The sequence below is a fragment of the Drosophila mojavensis genome, unplaced genomic scaffold (assembly GCF_018153725.1).
Source record: "Drosophila mojavensis isolate 15081-1352.22 unplaced genomic scaffold, ASM1815372v1 contig_151, whole genome shotgun sequence".
In the NCBI taxonomy this organism is placed as follows: Eukaryota; Metazoa; Arthropoda; class Insecta; order Diptera; family Drosophilidae; genus Drosophila; species Drosophila mojavensis.
This window is the reverse complement of record NW_025318684.1, coordinates 1,232,947-1,252,005: the sequence shown is the minus strand read 5'-3', so window position 1 is coordinate 1,252,005 and position 19,059 is coordinate 1,232,947. Positions and strand designations below refer to the sequence as shown.

The window sequence follows — 19,059 nt, the reverse complement described above, 5'->3', positions numbered from 1 at the left end:
AATTACGGACATTTAAAAAAAAATTTGAAGTCTCTAGCTCTTATATCTTCTGAAATCGACGCGTTCATACATACGGACAGACGGACGGACAGACAGACGGACAGGGCCAAATCAACTCAGCTCGTCACCCTGATCAAGAATATTTGTGGGGTCTGCCACGCCTCCTTCTGCCTGTTACATACATTTCAACAAAACCATTATACCCTGATTTCCCATTGAAAATCGGTTCAGGGTATAAAAAGAACACTAAAGATGCTAGGGAATTAGAATAAATGTTCAAACGACCCCAGCTGCCCTAGTAGGATAAATTATATTAACTTAGAAGCTAACTATCACAACAGCCGTATAAGGCCAATACTTTACCAAATACGCTATAATAGCGAACATAGACACTGGGGTTTTAACCGTGCTAATACTCATTGAAAATGGAAAATTAGGGTATAATGGTATTGTTGAAATGTATGTAACAGGCAGACCCCACAAAGTACATATATTCTTAATCAGGACGACGAGCTGAGTCGATTTAGTCTTGTCCGTCTACCGTCCATCCGTCCGTATGTATTGAATATTGATAAAATTGATAAAATGAAAATATGTAATTTGCCAATGCTGAGCCTTACACACTCAGCAATACACGCATAAGACCATAACGATTGCAAGCTTGTTTTTTTCGTCAAGAATACGCAACTAAACACCATCATAGTGCAGTGCATTCGTTCATGGTCATTCGAGCCGGATGAAGTATATTTAAAATACTTCAATCCGAAACACAAGGCGAAATGTTTGTGATTAGTAACAAATTAAGAGCTAAAGTGTTATAGATTTGTGCATTGGCTTACCAACTCAAGCTGTGAGTAGAGGCGCAGCAAAATCGACATGGTGATTAAAACAGAAACATATCCAACGGGTTAAGCCAATGGATCTATAACAGAAACAACGAACAACAACTTGGTGTCGTCAACCATCAATATTTTACAGAGAAAATATATGATGACATAATGGCAGAAATCTGGACCTTTAAAGAGGCCATGAAAGTCGAAGTTGACGACCACGCCATAGACACAGACCAACTCTCTAACTTGGAAAGGCGCCCGAAAACGTCACTGGATGAAATGGTTTTCACGCAGAAGCTGGAGCCAACCCACGAAAGTGGGATTTCAACCCGCTGGAAAGCCCACATATGGAAGGAAATATAACTAAAACTACAGAACAAGATAATACAGCAACATATTTTACGAAACTACCTTAACCACTACAAGCGAAACAATAGCTAGTTAAAATAAGGATATCGGCAGCAGTGAAAGATACGACTATCAGAGATCAGAGATATTAATTAAACAATTGACGACACCTACAAGCGGCGAAAGTTCTTTAAAGATGCTCTACTTCTCTAGACTTCCCAGGCCAACATGGGAACCGTTCCTGAGCAAATGACCAAGGTAATGGTGGCATACTCGGTTTATCTGGATGTCGAACATAAGTAAAAAATACATATTGAGGATCTCGACTTCCACACAATGAATGGACATATTTCGTTGGGACTAGTAATACTTATTACTTATCTATTTGTCTTGTATATAATTAAGAGGAGAAACCAGAGACAGTAATTGTTAGCTATTAGTTCCTCTGGCCTCCCGCAGAATGTTCATGAATGTTTAAGTTATTACGCTCAGCAATGGTCTATTGATTACTCTTATCTTGTACGGCTCAGCTTTTGTCTCTTACATATTTTTATACCCTGAACCCATTTTCAATGGGAAATAAGGGTATAATGGTTTTGTTGAAATGTATGTAACAGGGAGAAGGAGGCGTGGCAGACCCCACAAAGTATATATATTCTTGATCAGGGCGATGAGCTGAGTTGATTTGGCCCTCTCCGTCTGTCCGTATGTTTGAACGCGTCGATTTCCGAAGATATAATAGCTAGAGACTTCAATTTTTTTTAAATGACCGTATATACAGCGCGGATGTCGAGTTTGCTTTTAAAATTCGATAAATCATCCCGGTGTGTTTTTTTATCGAATAAAAACGTTCAAGTTCAAGTCAGATGCCACTACAGCTAATTGTGAATGATTTTTAATTTTTTTAAATTTCCCAAATATTCAGTATAATATGTAGATCATATGCTGCAAGTTTCATTAAATTCCATTAAGTCAAAAATTAATTAAAAATCATCAAATATTTGGCCAATTAACAAACACACGTGCAGCAGCTACAACAGTTTTGTATACGTGTGCACACATACATTCAAACTTCTTCTAGAACATTCTTTGAATCACATCAGCTGTTAGTTTGGTTTAGTTTTGGTAGATGGCGCTACAGCAGTGAATCTATTTGAGTTTTGCCAGCGCAGCGTCCAAAAGTGAGGTGGCGTAGTGTGTTAGGGGATGAAGCTCAATCGAGAAATCGCGGTTCGAATCCCGATCGGGGTGCAACTGGTGTTAATTTTTTTAATTGTTTCAAAATATTTTTATATTTTCATAAATGAGTTTTCTATTTAATTTATATTTTTAAATACACCGAAATTGAAATTTTAACCATTTCTAAATGTGCGTTTTTAAAAGTTTGGTTATTCTAGCAGATTCTTAGAATCACATTAGCAGTTAATTTGGTTTAGTTTTACTAGATGGCGCTGCAGCAGTGAATCTATTTCAGTTTTGCCAAAACAGCTTCCGAAAGTGAGGTGGCGTAGTGAGTAGCTGCGTGACGCTCGATCGAGACGTCCCAGGTTCGAATCTCGAGAGGTGCAACTTATGTTAATTTTTTTAATTGGTTCAAAATATTTTTATATTTTATTGAGTTTTAAATTTCATTTATACTTTTAAATACATCGAAATTGAAATTTTAGCCATAGTAAATGGGCATTTTTATTAGTTGGGTTCAGGGTAGTATCTAGTCGAGCGCTCTCGACTAGAGTTTTCTTACTTGTTATTGCTGAAGTTGTAAGGCCTAACGTCTGAAAGTTTTATTAACATAGTTAACAAGAAAAGTTATTAACCAATTAAGTCCCACACTGCTGCTCGTGCGTACCTATGCATGCGTGCATTTGTATGTGTGTGTCCCGCGTAACTTAAAATTAATTTTTTTTTATTTTTCAGGCCTTTCTCAAGGGCGAAACACAGATAATGGCTGATGAAGCCTTTCAAAACGCTGTACAAAGTTACCACGATGTATTTTTAAAATCTGAACGAGTTTTAAAAATGGTTCAGTCTGGAGCATGCTCGCAGCACGATTTCCGAGAAGTTTTTCGCAATAATATAGAAAAACGTGTGAGGTAAACGAGATGAGTCCCTTAATATTAATAATATTGCTATTGACATTTGGAAATCGATTATTTATAAATCTAGATCCCTACCAGAAATTGATGGATTGAGTAAGGAAACGGTGTTGACTTCTTGGATGGCAAAGTTTGACATCATTCTTAAGGGTAGTGGAGAAGAGGATACCAAACGTCCTTCGCGCATGCAACAATCATTAAATAGTGAGCTGATTTTATCCAAAGAGCAGCTCTATGATATGTTTCAACAGATTTTATCTGTCAAAAAATTCGAACATCAAATTCTGTTTAATGCCCTAATGGTAAGATAATTGTAAATATATTTATTAAAAATATTGAGGATATACATATATCCAAAATTATTTATTATATATCGAAAAATAATTTATTTCACTAAAGCCCTTGAAGTATTCGAATTTCAACAGAAACTAACTTTTTTTAAATCGTTCAAGAGAATATAAAAGAGTTTACTTTTCCATAAAATGGCCGTGTCGATGTCCTTCCACTGTTTGGGATATATATAAAAGTAAAAGTACATATATCTTGCAAACTTTTGGAGAGAGCTCTCGACCTCTGCTATATAAGTCCAACCACCAACAAGATGAGAATATTTCGAGTCTCCTCACGAAATAAGAGAGTTTGTCTTCCAGTGAATTCATCTAGTCTTTGAGTGTGACGAATCAGAAGCATGAATATTTAATAATGATTTGTGGAGGCGTGGCAATTTCCATATAATATATATATGTTCTTGATCAGGGCTATGACCCCGTTCCGTCCTTATGTGTGAACGGGCAGGTTGCATATCAAGTGTGCTCCAAATTATTGATCTTTCAAAATTCAGTTATAAAATTATGTTTTCTAAAAGAAGCCTGAGGCTCCAAATCTTACAATGCGTATGTGTTTATGTGTATTATATACACTTTTGATTTATATTTTAATCTAATTTATATTAGCTCGATTCTGCTGATGAACAGGCTGCGGCTATTAGACGAGAGTTGGATGGACGTATGCAGCGTGTTGGAGAAATGGAGAAGAATCGAAAGCTGATGCCAAAGTTCGTACTTAAGGAAATGGAGTCTTTATACATTGAGGAACTAAAATCATCTATTAATCTATTGATGGCTAATCTGGAATCTCTTCCCGTATCAAAAGGAAATATGGACAGTAAATATGGGCTTCAAAAATTGAAACGTTATAACCACAGGTAAATCTGTCATCTCATTATAAAAGATTTGTTTAATCCCTATTTATTCTATTAACTCTCTCGCTGTCTTTCTTTCTATCTCTTGTATCTCTGTTTCTCTCTCTTTCTCTCTCTCTCTCTCTCTTTGCCTCTTGAATATTGCAGCACACCATCATTTTTGTAAGTTACCTTACAAGTGTATTGATAATTATATTTATATGGAAGATCAATTTTATTCATGAAAATAGAAAAATGATTCTGCGATCTCATGGATCTCTATCGAAGCTAGAAGGTGACTCAGAAGATGGTTCTACACAATTAACCAAATTGGATGTTGTTCTCACATTTCAATTGGAAGTCATTGTAATGGAAGTGAAAGGCCTAAAGTCTTTAGCGCCAAACCGGATTGTCTACTGCACAATGGAGGTGGAAAATGGGGAAAAACTGCAAACTGATCAAGCCGAGGCATCGAAACCAATGTAAGTGGCTTTACGTGAATATCTTAATGTTAATTGAGTATAATAATTTAAATTGGTTGACAAATTGTTTACAGGTGGGATACTCAGGGCGATTTCACTACTACTCATCCATTGCCTGTCGTAAAAGTGAAGCTGTATACAGAAAACCCTGGAATGCTCGCACTAGAGGATAAGGAGTTAGGAAAGGTCATCATAAAGCCTACACCGCTTTCTTCCAAAGTAAGTGACATATCGATTTAAAGAAATTTTGCTGTCCAAATGTATAATTTGTAAAATGTTGTCTTCTAATCAAGTCGCCAGAATGGCATCGTATGATCGTGCCCAAAAACTTACCCGACCAGGATGTACGGATAAAGATAGCATGCAGGCTTGACAAACCGTTAAATATGAAACACTGTGGGTATGTAAATCGAGGGATATATCATATCCATTCCATTAAAATAATGTTATACATTTTCTTAGACATCTGTTTGCAATTGGAAAATCGGTGTGGAAAAAGTGGAAACGCCGATATTTTGTTTTAGTTCAAGTGTCTCAATATACATTCGCAATGTGTAGCTATAAGGAAAAGAAATCGGAACCGTCCGAAATGATGCAGCTAGATGGATATACAGTTGATTACATCGAAGCAGCCAGTGGTATGTCTATATTTATATTGGTTACATGTGATACCTTAATTGTTTAATAACTTTTCTTTTCGATGGACGATCTTCATTAAACTTTTAGATCGTGATTCTAATATTGAAATCAGTGCACTTGCCAAAGCACAAGTCTAGTATTTAAAATACGCCATTTACAAATATATAGGTGAGGGGGTGGATATTGGCGCGGGGGTAAATTATTTTAAAAATCGAAATTCTTTATAATATGAGTCTACATATACAATTTGGAGACTCTAGCTTTAATGGTATAGGGGATATAATTAAATAACTTATTTTCGATAAGGTTTTTAATCAATAAAAAAATATCCTAGATATCTGTGCTATATAAGTTAAGCGCTCCCACACTAGAGTACTAGTGATTGGGGACGCTGTGTTGGGTTCTTGTGAATATATAACAACTTTGTGTTCAATGAAATAATATATTTTATACAATTTGGAACAATAGGTCTAAACTCTCTCTAGTCCGAATATAAACTGAACTAAATCTGTTCAACTTGTTTGGTTCTCCCCTTGAATGTCTGACTGGACTCTCCAGCCTCCTTAGATTGTCGAAAGTCTTAACTTATATACGGACATTTAAAAAATTTCAAGTCTCTAGCTCTTATAACTTCGGAGATCGGCGCGTTCAAACATACGGATAGACAGACAGACGGTCGGACGGAGCAGCTGATCAAGAATATATATACTTTAACGGGTCTGCGATGATTCCTTCTGCCTGTTACATACTTAACATAACAATTATACCCGGATTTACCATTTTCAATGGGTTCTGGGTATAATAAATATTGTTAAGCAGTTTATTTTCGCTAATTATATAAATTATTTTTGTATTAATTTTCATAGCAAATCTTATGTTCGGAATCGATTTGAATGGTGGCCGATTTTTCTTTAATGCGGTACGCGAAGGCGACAGCATTGCTTTTGCATGTGACGATGAAAACGAATGCAGCCTCTGGGTTATGGCTATGTATAGAGCAACTGGTCAATCTCACAAACCCACTCCACCGATAACTCAGGACAAAAACTCGGCCATGTCTAAGATTCAAGGGGGTAAGTTAAGTTAATAAATAATTCAGCTGCAGTGATTTAAATAGTACATTCAAAGTAGTCAATATTTAGTGGTTGATGCTTGAATTTCTTATGCTTAAATTATAAAATATATTTTTGACATAGATGCGGATAAAGCACGGAAGCATGGAATGGAGGATTATATAAGTGCGGATCCGTGTACATTTGATCATGCAAGCTTATTTAAAATATTACAAAATCTAACACTTGAATACCGGTTAAGTGATCCTTATGCGTCTTTGGTGAGTTGTTTGAAGACTGTTTCTAAATTGATTTGATGTATTGTATTTTTTTCGGTATGGTTTAGGGATGGTTTAGTCCAGGACAGGTCTTTGTTTTGGACGAATACTGCGCTCGATATGGTGTTCGTGGCTGCTATCGACATTTGTGCTATCTTTCAGATCTATTGGATCGTGCTGAAAAACAGCACATGATTGATCCCACATTGATCCATTATTCTTTTGCATTCTGCGCAAGCCATGTGCACGGCAATAGGTAACTTATTCTCTTTTGTACAAGCACAATTAATTAGACAAAACTATTATGCTTATTATTATAGGCCGGATGGTGTGGGCAGTATAACACATGAGGAAAAAGAGAAGTTTTCGGAAATAAAAGAACGTTTACGTCAGCTACTCGAGTATCAAATAACAAATTTCAGATATTGTTTTCCATTCGGTCGGCCAGAAGGGGCATTGAAAGCAACGCTATCGTTACTCGAAAGAGTTCTAATGAAGGATATCGTTACCCCAGTACCCCCGGAAGAAGTGCGACAAATGATTAAAAAAAGCTTGGAGACTGCTGCACTTATCAACTACACAAGGCTATCAGCTGAAGCTAAGATCGAAGGTAGCTAACCACTTGCATTCAATTCAGTTGTTATCAAATATAAAATTGATACTCAATTGCCCACAGAGGATTTACGTGGTGAAGTGATTGTACCACCACCTAAAAAACTTGAGGACTTGATACATTTGTCCGAGCTTTGCGTTGATCTACTACAGCAGAATGAGGAGCATTATGGCGAAGTAAGTTGTCGTTGTCAAGAAAATAGCTACATACATACATACATATATATATATGTATGTATGTATCATGCATCAATACATAGTTGCATACATACCGGTATGCATGTTACGTGTAAGTTTCACAAAGATATACCGTTAAATGTAAGTATTATGCAAGATGTTATTCTTATAACTATTCTTACACTGTGCTGCGCCTAGACATATGCTACGAATAAACTAATTTCTTTTAGGTGTGTTGTTTAAATGTCTGTAGGCAAATCTTATATATGCCTGCTACCTGTGCTACGCTATGAGCGAAAGTATGTGCAGTACCACTCTTTATGCATTATGTGTTCCTTTTTTGGTCTATCAATTTATATATAAAATCTTCACAATATACTAAATTTATTAACTAACGTTAATTTTATAGTTTGAATTTCTTTAAACTTTACCGCATATATATATAGGACTGTTCCCTCGTCTCTATGTGTGTATATGTATATGTATATTTATTTGTATATGTTGTGTGTTTAAACCACATCTCAAAAGTTGAGCACCCTCCGATTATAATACGTACACTTTCCCTATTTTGCAACCCGATTGGATCTATTTATGTGTATACGCAATAATTTTCTTGGCATAATTTTTGGCTAATACATGGATGGGGCTTTCATAGATAAATTTCGTATAAACTTGAATTGCAATTCCGTACAATAATTAGCGAACTAGTTTGTTTTTTCTATTTGATTATACATTTCTTCAATCCGTGTTAAAAGCGGCTTAGATCAAGTTTTGGCTAAAACAATATATATAACCTATATATTATATATACATATATAATATCTAACGATATTAACCAATTTACAAACAGAAGAGGAAAATTGAGATATAAGATCGACTTATTTATTTTTCACTGATCATTATTATTGTAATATAAATAAGATCTAGTTTGAACCAAATAGCATATATATCTGTCAAACGCAAGGTCGTACTCTGTCGTGAAAGAACGGCGAACACGTAATAAACAAATTATTATTAGTGTTCACACATTTAATTATCGATGCATTTAAATAATAATATCTCTGTTGCTGAACGTAATCAAGAAGTTCTTGATCTTGCTTAACACATTCTTAACTCCTAAGTACATATATAAATTGTTTTTGGTACGACATCTGTATTTGTATACTCGGTTTACACAATTTAGCTGCGAAAACCAGACAACAAGAAGGATAAAGTTAAGACAATAAAGGAAGGCGGTGCAGATGGGACTGGACCGCCCAATGATGCTGGTTCCACTGTCGCCGGTGCTTCATCTAGTCAGGGAAACAATAGCATGGATCAAGCCTCTTTGGATGTTGCTACAGCTGCCGCTAACACTAACGGACCGCCCCCATTTCGCTACTGTATGCCCACACATGCGGTGTACACATCGCCAGTACCAACGGCATGTACTCCTCTCTCTCTCTCTCTCTCTCTGTCTTTTTTTTACACATATACAAAGCAAGCTTTCATTTAGAAAATAGACATACAACATAATATATGAGCATAGATAACACGTATTTCTTTTAGTTTTATAATATAATAATACATATATGTATGAATGTGTTATACACACATTATATTTATACAAGAAATCTGAATACTTACACACATTTACATACATTCATTTATATATTTATAAAAACACGTATATCTATGGGAAGCACTCTAAAATTTTAACCCATTTTTACAGTCAGTTCTTTTATTCCCTTTTTTTCAATTTTAAATCCAAGAGCCTTTTTATAAAAAAATAAACATAAAAAAATAACATCTAATATATCATATGCTAATATTTAATTGGAAAGAAGTAAAACCTTTGCACTCGGCGCAATACTCATTTACGATATAAATAGTATCGTTTCTGAGAGACCAAAATAATGTTTCCCGATTTCGTGTGATAGTAGGGCTGGTAGAGTTTCCTCACGACTATATAGACAATGTAGAGTTTCCTCACGACTATATAGCACTGGAACGAAATATGTGCAATTAGCTCGTTCAGTTAATGTTAACATTTAAATTAAAAATCCTGGCAATCATAAAATAAGTTGTAATTTATGCTGTATGCATATAGATTATATTTTTGAAAATGTAGTGTCGTATGTGTAAATTAAACAAAAGAAAAAACAACAGTGGTATGTACATATATTGGGAGAGAGAAGCAGAAATTGTTGCGTGTGTCAAATGTATATACACCGAAATAAATGTGTCTTACATTTTTGCATTGCTTTTTATTTGTAAATCATAATGTAAATATAAAGCTTGATCCTAATTTTGATGACATCTGAAATGATTTGCCATTTGCCTCAGAAATGATTTGACTTCACAACGTGGACTCCAATGTTATCAGTTTAGTATTCACGTACAATATATCTTCCTTCTCTTTTGTAGTCTATCCATCTCTCTCTCTCTCTTTCTCCCTATCGATCTATCTTGTAGTACCTCTACTCTTCTTTCCCTTTCTCTGAAGCTTCAGGTTTCAATTTAAATTCAAAATAAGTGGAAAAGGGGATTTTACTTATTCTGATGCATTTATGCCTACTTATTTATTTATATTTCTTTTATTATTTTTATTATTAATTCTTTTATGTGTTCTGGCTATTGCTGTATATCTTGTATATATATAAATATAACTTTAAAAATATATAATATATTTATTTCGTTTTAAAATGCTCTAATATCTACACAAAGAACAAATTGTATATGAAACACACAATGTTAATATTTATTTAAATTTAGTAGAATAGAAAATGCATGAGTGTCGTACGTCAGAATTTGGATGCATTAATTTGATGGAACACGCTTAATATTATCTACCCATTCATTTAATTATCAAGTCAAAATTACATTGCAAACATACATATGTATGTATGTATATGAAGTTGAGATACAATCAATAAATATTTTATTTTAATATGTTTCATATAAAATAATATACTTCATGCACCTAGGCACTTTCTAAAACCTAAATAGGCCTACGATTTTCATTAACTGAAGCTTATGTCATGTAAATAATTAACGCTTGCAGAAAATGTGTTTGCGACGAGCTGAGGCGATTTAGCCCTGTCCGTCTGTCTGTCAGCCCGTCCGTATGAGCAAGTCGATCTCAGAAGATATAAGAGATGTGAAATTTTATAGGCATACTCGTGTATACCAACGTAATATGAGTTGATCATATTCTTCCGATAACTCATCCGATATCATTTGTATCGAGAATAATCGCTAAATTGATTCTGTTCGTTCAGCCTCAGTTGAACACTTTTAGACCTGGAAACTTCAGAATTACTGTGTACATACATTTGAATACGAAGATTTTGTAATTTACAGATTTTGGATACCACGCCCCCTTAGCGCCCAATTTGTAAAAACCTTTTTTAAGTACTAGAGTCTTGTGAATGTGTTTCATGAAGATAGCACCACTACAAAATGCAAATAAATTCTCATAAGGTCACTCACACTGCAGTCTAAGCGTAGTTGCAGCTTACTTCGCAGTTAGCAGACCGCGTAGTTATGCGTGCGTGTGATGCCTGTGTATGTATATGATGTATATGTGTTTTTGTATGTCTGTATAACATACATATAGTATAGTAAAAATCATTGGTAAGACGCGACATTGCGTACTCATATGGTCAAACACCCGACAATTAAAATTTCAAGTTTCTTGGTGTGTTAGTATTTGAATTTGTTGAATTTGAGTTTTGGGACTCCTTTGAAACTAATTTTACTGTTCGTGATTACATGCTACGCGTAAAATATACATACATAGGTACATTTTGCTGCTCGCTTCCGCACAAATTGCTTCGTTAGAATACAGATTAAAATTTTGTATTAAATCAAATTCATAAAAAGTATAAATGTTTGACGATTGAAGAAGAAATTAATTGCAAAAGACTATGTTCAAGTGGATGAAGATGTTGCTTTTTCAGGATCCCTAACCGATGATGAAAGTTTATCTACGACAAGTACGAATGAAAAGAGCAACAATGAAGGTGAAGACGATACATCAGAGCCGTTGGCAGAGGTGTCAGTTAAGGTAGCAAGAGCCTCATTGGATAACTTACAAAGGCTCTTTTTCTTATTACAAAAATTATTGAAAGGCCTGAAAAGGCCTTGTTGGTACAATGCGCTTCGAAAGAAATCCGTATAAATGAATTCAAAACCCTTGATAATTCGAAGTTTTATTTATTTTCTCTTCAAAATTTCGAACCATTTAATATTTCAAACATTCGATATTTCGTCATATTTTAAGAGTCGCTTGAATTCCGAAATAACGAGGGTCGTCTGTATTTTGAGCGCGAAAAGTCCGTCTTAAAAGACCGACTTTAAAGTAAGTTCACTCAGTCTGCCACCCAGGCTCTTAAGGTTGTGTTGACTGATTGAAGATCCAGCCTAGTTGCAGAGTTTGTAATGAAATAATGTTCTTAAAACTAGACAAATAGTAAACTTATATAGTGTTATATCTATGGGTACTAGGGATCGTGATAATTAATACATATAATCATTACCTCACATTACCTGCTGAATAGGTACTGTCAAATGCACAGGGCTAGTGCCTTAGCATATAATAAATATATTTACATATTATATATCATTTGAAAGGTATTAAGGTATTAATATATATATAATATATATATATATATATATATAAGCCTATATATAATCTAGCTTCCTTGCTTCAAGAGATATTTAAATTCAATTATTATTTTCAATGTTTATAATAAAAGTTCAGCCATAATTCTTATTTTTAACCATAAAATATCATAAAAATCTAAAATAAAGTGTATGCTTTGATTTTCATATAAAAATTGATCTGTAATATTTATATTTATTTTTATCGTACACATTATTTATAATAATATATATAATATATAAATAATAATAATAATAATAATAATTTTTTTAAATTACTCAACAAATATTTCTTATTTTTTAATTTTTACTATAAATATTATAATCGTTACGGTTCCTGCAAACAGTTTCTGCGAGTGCTTAAAAATTTCGGCTGGCCGAATAAACAATACTCTCGAACATTCAAGTTTTTTTTCTTCTTTTTATTAAAAATTGTAATTAATCACAAGTCGATTTCTTATTCTTTAAAACTCTAATAAAGTTGCATACCCAAATATATACGAAACGCATATATGCACATTTAAAAATGATTGCTTTAATCGATTTAAAAATTATTGCTTTAATTTTAATTTTCATTCTCATCTAAACTTTTATTATATATATATATATATATATCGCAGGTTTGCAATAACGACTATATATATATATATATATATATATATATATATATATATATATATATATATATATATATATATATAGTCGTTATTGCAAACCTGCGATATTTCGAACCTCTCATTAATTCAAAGTAATCACGAGTTCCCTACAATATATCGGTATATTTCGAATTATGCCCATACATTTTTACGCGACATTGCGTACTTACATATGTATATTGTCAAACACTCGACAATTCAAATCAGTGCATATTAGACACTTTTTCTCCTTAAAAAATGATTGAAAAGTCTGAGCAGCAGCAATATGTTTCGAAGCGATCCCGTATAAATGCGTTTCAAAGATTAATTAATTTGAACAATAGTAATATGTCAAATATCAGCAGTTAAATAAAAACCCTTTGATAATTCGAAATTTTTTTTATCCCTGAATGAATGAATGAAAATGGGAAATTGAGAAAAGTATCTAACAGGCAGAAGGAATCATCGCAGACCCCATAATATATATATTCTTGATCAGGATCGATCTCAGAAGATATAAAAGCTAGAGAGCTGAAATTTGGCTGCATACTCGTGTATCCCATACGCAGTAGAAGTTTATCTTATTTTTTCGTTAACTCATCCGATTACTTTTTTATCGAGAATAATCGAAAAACTGATTTTGTTTTTTCAGCCTAATTTAGTGTGTATATACATTTGATGAATACAGCATATACGATTTTGTATAACACGCCCCGTTCGCCCCCAATTTGTAAAAAACCTATTTCAAGTACTAGAGAATGTACACATATTTTAACCATATATTTACCTTCTGAAAGTTTCATAAAGATTGTCCTACTACAAGAGAAATTATTCAACTAATAAATTCTCATCATTTTGCTCACGCTGCAGTGCAGCCCAAGCGCTGTCGCTGCTAACTGCGCAGTCAGCAGAGCTCGAGATTAGACGTGCGTGTGGATGCGTGTGTATGCATGTGTGCATAAAAGAAGTGCAGAATAAGTAGAATATCAGCTTAGAGGGTTCAGGGTATCTCCTAGTCGAGCAGTCTCGACTGTAGCCATTTCGAACCATTTAATACTTCAAGCATTCGATAATTCGTTATATTTTAAGAGTTCCTTGAATTTCGGAATAATGAGAGTCGACCATATATATGTATATCATCATATCATACATTTTTATATTATATATACAAATAAATTATTTCATTTAATATTTGTTTTGTATAATCCTATATGTAGGCATTTGCTTGGTTCAGCGATCTACTGGTTGAGCATGCGGAAATATTCTGGTCTCTATTCGCAGTGGACATGGATCGAGTTTTGTCCGAGCAAGCACCAGATACATGGGACTCGTTTCCATTGTTTCAAATACTTAATGATTATTTAAGATCTGATGGTAAGTCTACGAACAGTATGTCCTATATACTCTGTGACGATGTACTAATAAATTATTTGGTGTATGAAACATCAATTGATCTATGCAAAACGTCTGTATGCTAGAGACATAGAGATTAGAATTTATACTGTACTCCAAACCATCGTATGATATGTAATAACATTTTTTTTACTTATATTTATTTGCCAATATTAGACTACAAAAGAAGCGAATAATTGTTGAAGTATTAGTTTCAGAAAGGGCTCAGTGCTTACACAAGAAGAGCACACACTCACACACTCACACACACGCACACACACACAGTAAATTTTAATGAGATCATGTTGCGTTTTGGGGCTGTGAATGAGCATTCTGCAATCGGTATCGCCCGACTGCAACGTTCTTACTTGTTTATACGCTGAGCCCATTGAAAATGAGTTAAATGTATGTAGCTGGCAGGAGGCATGGAAGACCCCATAAAGTGAAAATATTCCTGATCAGGACGACGAGTCAAGTCGATTTAGCTCATCCGTCTGTCTGTCCGTTGCGTCGATATAAGAGCTAGAGACGTGTAGTTTTACATGTATATTTTTGTGTACTAATTTATCATATTTTTTCGATAACTCATTTATTTATTTATTTAAAAAGATATTGACAAAACTGGAGTCAACTAAAATTAAAATAGCCTACAAAAAGTACAGCAAATTATAACAATAATATCACCAACCCGATGGGGGTATTTTATTTGCCAGTCCGGCCAGCTATGGCCCAATGCCTAGATAAGAAAACCTGCTTTCGAGGAGAGACGACAGATAAGGTAATGCCAGGAGAAGCTAACTTTGTTTGAACAACAATCGGAGATGTATCCAAGCGAATTAGGTGACGATGTTAGCACGGAAGGAAGTACCAACAACGAACGAGCCTCCAATTGAGAAAGGGGACTCTCAAAGCTATACTGAGTTAATATTTCTTCAGCAGCAGCCATATCACTGGATAACTGCTTTAAAATCTTCTTCAGTTTTAAAAATTGAGCCCTTACAGCACTATACATTTTAGAAAAGTTGATCTGCTTACGCACCCACTAACAATTTTTGCTGTGGACACAATCTTGTCATAATCCCGACCAGTGAGACCTGCACATTTAGTATGCATCAAATTATCGCACAACCAGCAATTTACAAATTGCGCTTGTGCAGAGTCCACTGCCTGCCTGGCAATTGGAATCAAACACAACTTGCCGAAATGAAGCAGAAATATAAAAACCAAGAGAGTTTATAGGTTGACAGAGCGAGTTCAACAACAAACAGCCGTTACAGAGCGTAACGAAAGAACACAGCGAGAGATATTTGCACGATGATCAACTAATCTCTCTCGATGCAAAAATCAGCCGACCGCAATTGTGTGAAACTTTAATAAAATTAGTTAATTATGATAACAATCAAATTTACAGAGCAAAAAAAACAAAACGTTTGTTCACTCTCATTAAGAACTCTCATGTTTTTTTTTTAGCGAGAATAATAAATTTGATTTCATTTTTTAAGCCTAATTTGAAAACTGTTAACCCAGAGATCTCAGATTTACTGTTTAGATGCATTTGACGAAAACTAAGAGTTTATAATTTACATATTTTAGATACCCTGCCTCCTTCGCCACCAATTTGAAAAAAATAGTCTTTCTAGTTCTAGAGATTTGTTTTTTGGCAAATACACACACAATCCAAGCGCAGTCGCTGCTAAATGTGTATGGACGCATACGCACATATATATGTGTCCATAAAACAATCGTTTATATGATTTGACCATCTGTTCCTTATAAGTCTCAGGGGAACATAGATAACACAAAAATATTGCTTGACTGTTAATAATTTCAGATAATTTGCGAAATGGAAGATTTCATCAGCACCTGCGTGACACGTTTGCTCCATTGGTGGTGAGATATGTAGATCTCATGGAATCCTCGATAGCTCAATCGATACACAAGGGCTTCGAGAAAGAACGCTGGGAGAGCAAAGGGTAAGTGATACTCCCATTTGACTTAATATAACTTCATCTAAAATCCCCATTATCAAGTTGACCCTTACATAATAGGCCGTTCGGATAGCTTCATTTGTATACACTTATGTATTTAGATATATATAGTATTTAAATTTCTTTTTTTTTAATGTTATGTGTCCAAGAAAACTATGCCATCCATAAGTTCTGGATTATTTTTAGGAAAAAGTACAAAAAAAGAAAAAAGTTAAATTAAAATATAGTCTTTAAAAATAATGAAAAGGCAAAATTTCATTGGAAATTTTGTTCGAAAATACATTTGCTGAGCCAATACGGAAATTGGATTCCTAAGTATATAAATATGTATATGTTTTATATTTATATACTTAATGTATGTATATTTGGTATACACATTTATCTCCCTGACTTCAAACTATCTATTTATTATTAGTATACTAAGTCTTGATCGATAATTATGAGATTGACAGGCGTCATTATCATGACAATAAAAAATGTTAATTTGGCGTTGCGAGCATTGCAGTCTCACCCTCTCTCTCGATCTCTTCTCTATATACTCACTCTCTCTGTACTATCCCTTTCTCTGTCTCTCTCATTTTCTGCTTATCTCTGTTCGTTCATCAGTCCTCTCTCTCTCTCTGCCTTTCTCATCATCTTTTCGCCTTCAATCATTACTTAGCTATTGAAACGTGTGCCGTTCATTTCTTCTATTTTCATATTTGTGCTGAAAATTTAGGATTAACGCCGCCTTGAATCCAGCTGCATTAAATAATGCCGCCCAGGCTTTAAACACGGCTGCTCTTAATCCTGCGGCCCTGCTGAGCGGCAAGAAAGATCAAATCAATTTTTATGTGCCGAAGCTACCGAAATGCACAGCTGCTGCGGCTGCAGCGGGTGGTGTTGACGAAACGAGGTTTTTACTATTAATGCCTCTATCTAAGATACTCCAAAATATGTTCACTTTGCATTTTGTTGTGTTTGTTGCTGCTTCGAGAATTGATTTAACTAGAACACGACTTAGATTTAGCATAATTCATGTATTAATTAATTTTTCACTAGTAAAATCCGACAATACATGACAATGATGATCAATGTACATTTTGTATATACATAATATGTATGCTAACAAAATTTTAAAATTACCAATAATAAGAATACAATGCATAATTACTGCCTAATTTCACAACTCAATCACCTCAATGAGCCCTAGTGTTATATATATATAAATTAATATATATAGAAATATTTATATATAGTCTTAATATAATAATGAGCGTTTTTTCCCGACAAACAAATAAGAACGGTGCTGTCGGATGCTACTAACTGCACAGCACTCTTAAACGATGCCAACGCAGCTACATTACAATAAATTGCAATATCAATATTTTCAGATTTTCCAAGAGTTTAAAACTTTAGTAGCTCCGTAACAACGTGTTTACGATATAAATCGTATTTTTTTTATTTGCCAATGCAATCAATCATATTTCTGTGACATTATTTTGTTTTTAGTAAAAACTGTTTTTCATCTGTAATTTTGGGTGGGTACCACTGAATGTGCTATAGAGTGTTAGAGTTAAAGAGTTAGAGTTAAAGTATTTAAATAAAATCACAGAGTTGACAAATCAAAATATATTAAATTATCAGATAGTTGATAGACATCGGTCATGTCTCGAAAAATCTTATTTGTATCTAGATTTTTAAAGAAATCTGCTCATTATTAATATTGAACTCATAATTAAAATTAAAGCTGAATATAAGATCAAATAAATTTGGAATAACTCAACAATATATACTTTCGCTAAGCTCTTCATATGTAACTCTCATTATGCGTGCGCTTATTACCTGTAATTATCTTCAATCAATCAGTTAATTACTATGCCAATATAACACCTTTTCATTAGCATTAGCAATTAAATGTAGATTAAGCATCCCTATTCAAATTTTTGTAGTTGCATTTGCTTGCTTGTAATTGAAGTTACTTGCCAATATTTTTAGTTATATTATATTATTATACGAGTTATACGTTCGGATAGTAGTGAGCATTTAAACAAATATTTTCAAATTAGGCTATCAGGGATATGTATATCTAAAATATGTGCACATTTTTTTAAATATTTCATAATATTTCGTCTATGAAATCAAGATTATAATATTAAATTGGTTACTAAAATTGAGTTCATTAACTATGGAATCGGTTGGCTACCTACTACCAGATCAAGTACTAATTACCTGAATATCAGCAAAGAACTGTAGCGCAGCTCACTCTAATAATATATATAATAAATTGATGTATTGCATATATATTGCAAAATACATTTACACTTACCAAATATCTACTGGCATAATATTAATGTATTAACGTCTCATCAATGATTTACTTATTTGATTGCACAGAAATGGTTGTGCAACATCGGAAGATTTATTCTGGAAATTGGATGCATTGCAATCTTTTATTAGAGATCTGCATTGGCCAGACGCCGAGTTCCGACAGCATTTGGAGCAGCGACTTAAGATGATGGCCGTGGATATGATTGAACAGTGTATACAGCGAACGGATTCGTCGTTTCAGTCGTGGTTAAAGAAAAATATTGCCTTTATATCGACCGATTATATAATACCAGCAGAGATGTGCGCTATGGTAAATGTGATATTAGATGCTAAAAATCAAAGCTTTAAATTAACTACAATTGACGGTATCGATCTGGTGAGTAAGATAAGCGC

At 33.9% G+C, this 19,059-nt stretch overlaps 1 protein-coding gene across 5 annotated transcripts in view; it reads left to right on the top strand.

The window, feature by feature from the left end:
* LOC6585831 (calcium-dependent secretion activator) overlaps window positions 1–19,059 on the top strand; it is a 29,616-nt gene that overhangs the window by 4,276 nt on the left and 6,281 nt on the right. Inside the window, exons 5-22 of one of the 5 annotated variants that reach the window (XM_002011420.4) lie at window positions 3,099–3,274; window positions 3,348–3,579; window positions 4,231–4,481; window positions 4,626–4,640; window positions 4,709–4,939; window positions 5,014–5,158; window positions 5,233–5,339; window positions 5,402–5,577; window positions 6,445–6,651; window positions 6,775–6,911; window positions 6,977–7,164; window positions 7,229–7,518; window positions 7,585–7,697; window positions 8,881–9,120; window positions 14,194–14,350; window positions 16,200–16,341; window positions 17,075–17,251; window positions 18,733–19,042. In XM_002011420.4, the coding sequence (XP_002011456.1) occupies window positions 3,099–3,274; window positions 3,348–3,579; window positions 4,231–4,481; window positions 4,626–4,640; window positions 4,709–4,939; window positions 5,014–5,158; window positions 5,233–5,339; window positions 5,402–5,577; window positions 6,445–6,651; window positions 6,775–6,911; window positions 6,977–7,164; window positions 7,229–7,518; window positions 7,585–7,697; window positions 8,881–9,120; window positions 14,194–14,350; window positions 16,200–16,341; window positions 17,075–17,251; window positions 18,733–19,042 (3,294 nt within the window). The remainder of the gene's footprint in view (window positions 1–3,098; window positions 3,275–3,347; window positions 3,580–4,230; window positions 4,482–4,625; window positions 4,641–4,708; window positions 4,940–5,013; window positions 5,159–5,232; window positions 5,340–5,401; window positions 5,578–6,444; window positions 6,652–6,774; window positions 6,912–6,976; window positions 7,165–7,228; window positions 7,519–7,584; window positions 7,698–8,880; window positions 9,121–14,193; window positions 14,351–16,199; window positions 16,342–17,074; window positions 17,252–18,732; window positions 19,043–19,059) is intronic. The other 4 variants (XM_044007152.1, XM_015160795.3, XM_015160794.3 and 1 more) reach the window with 4 other exon arrangements.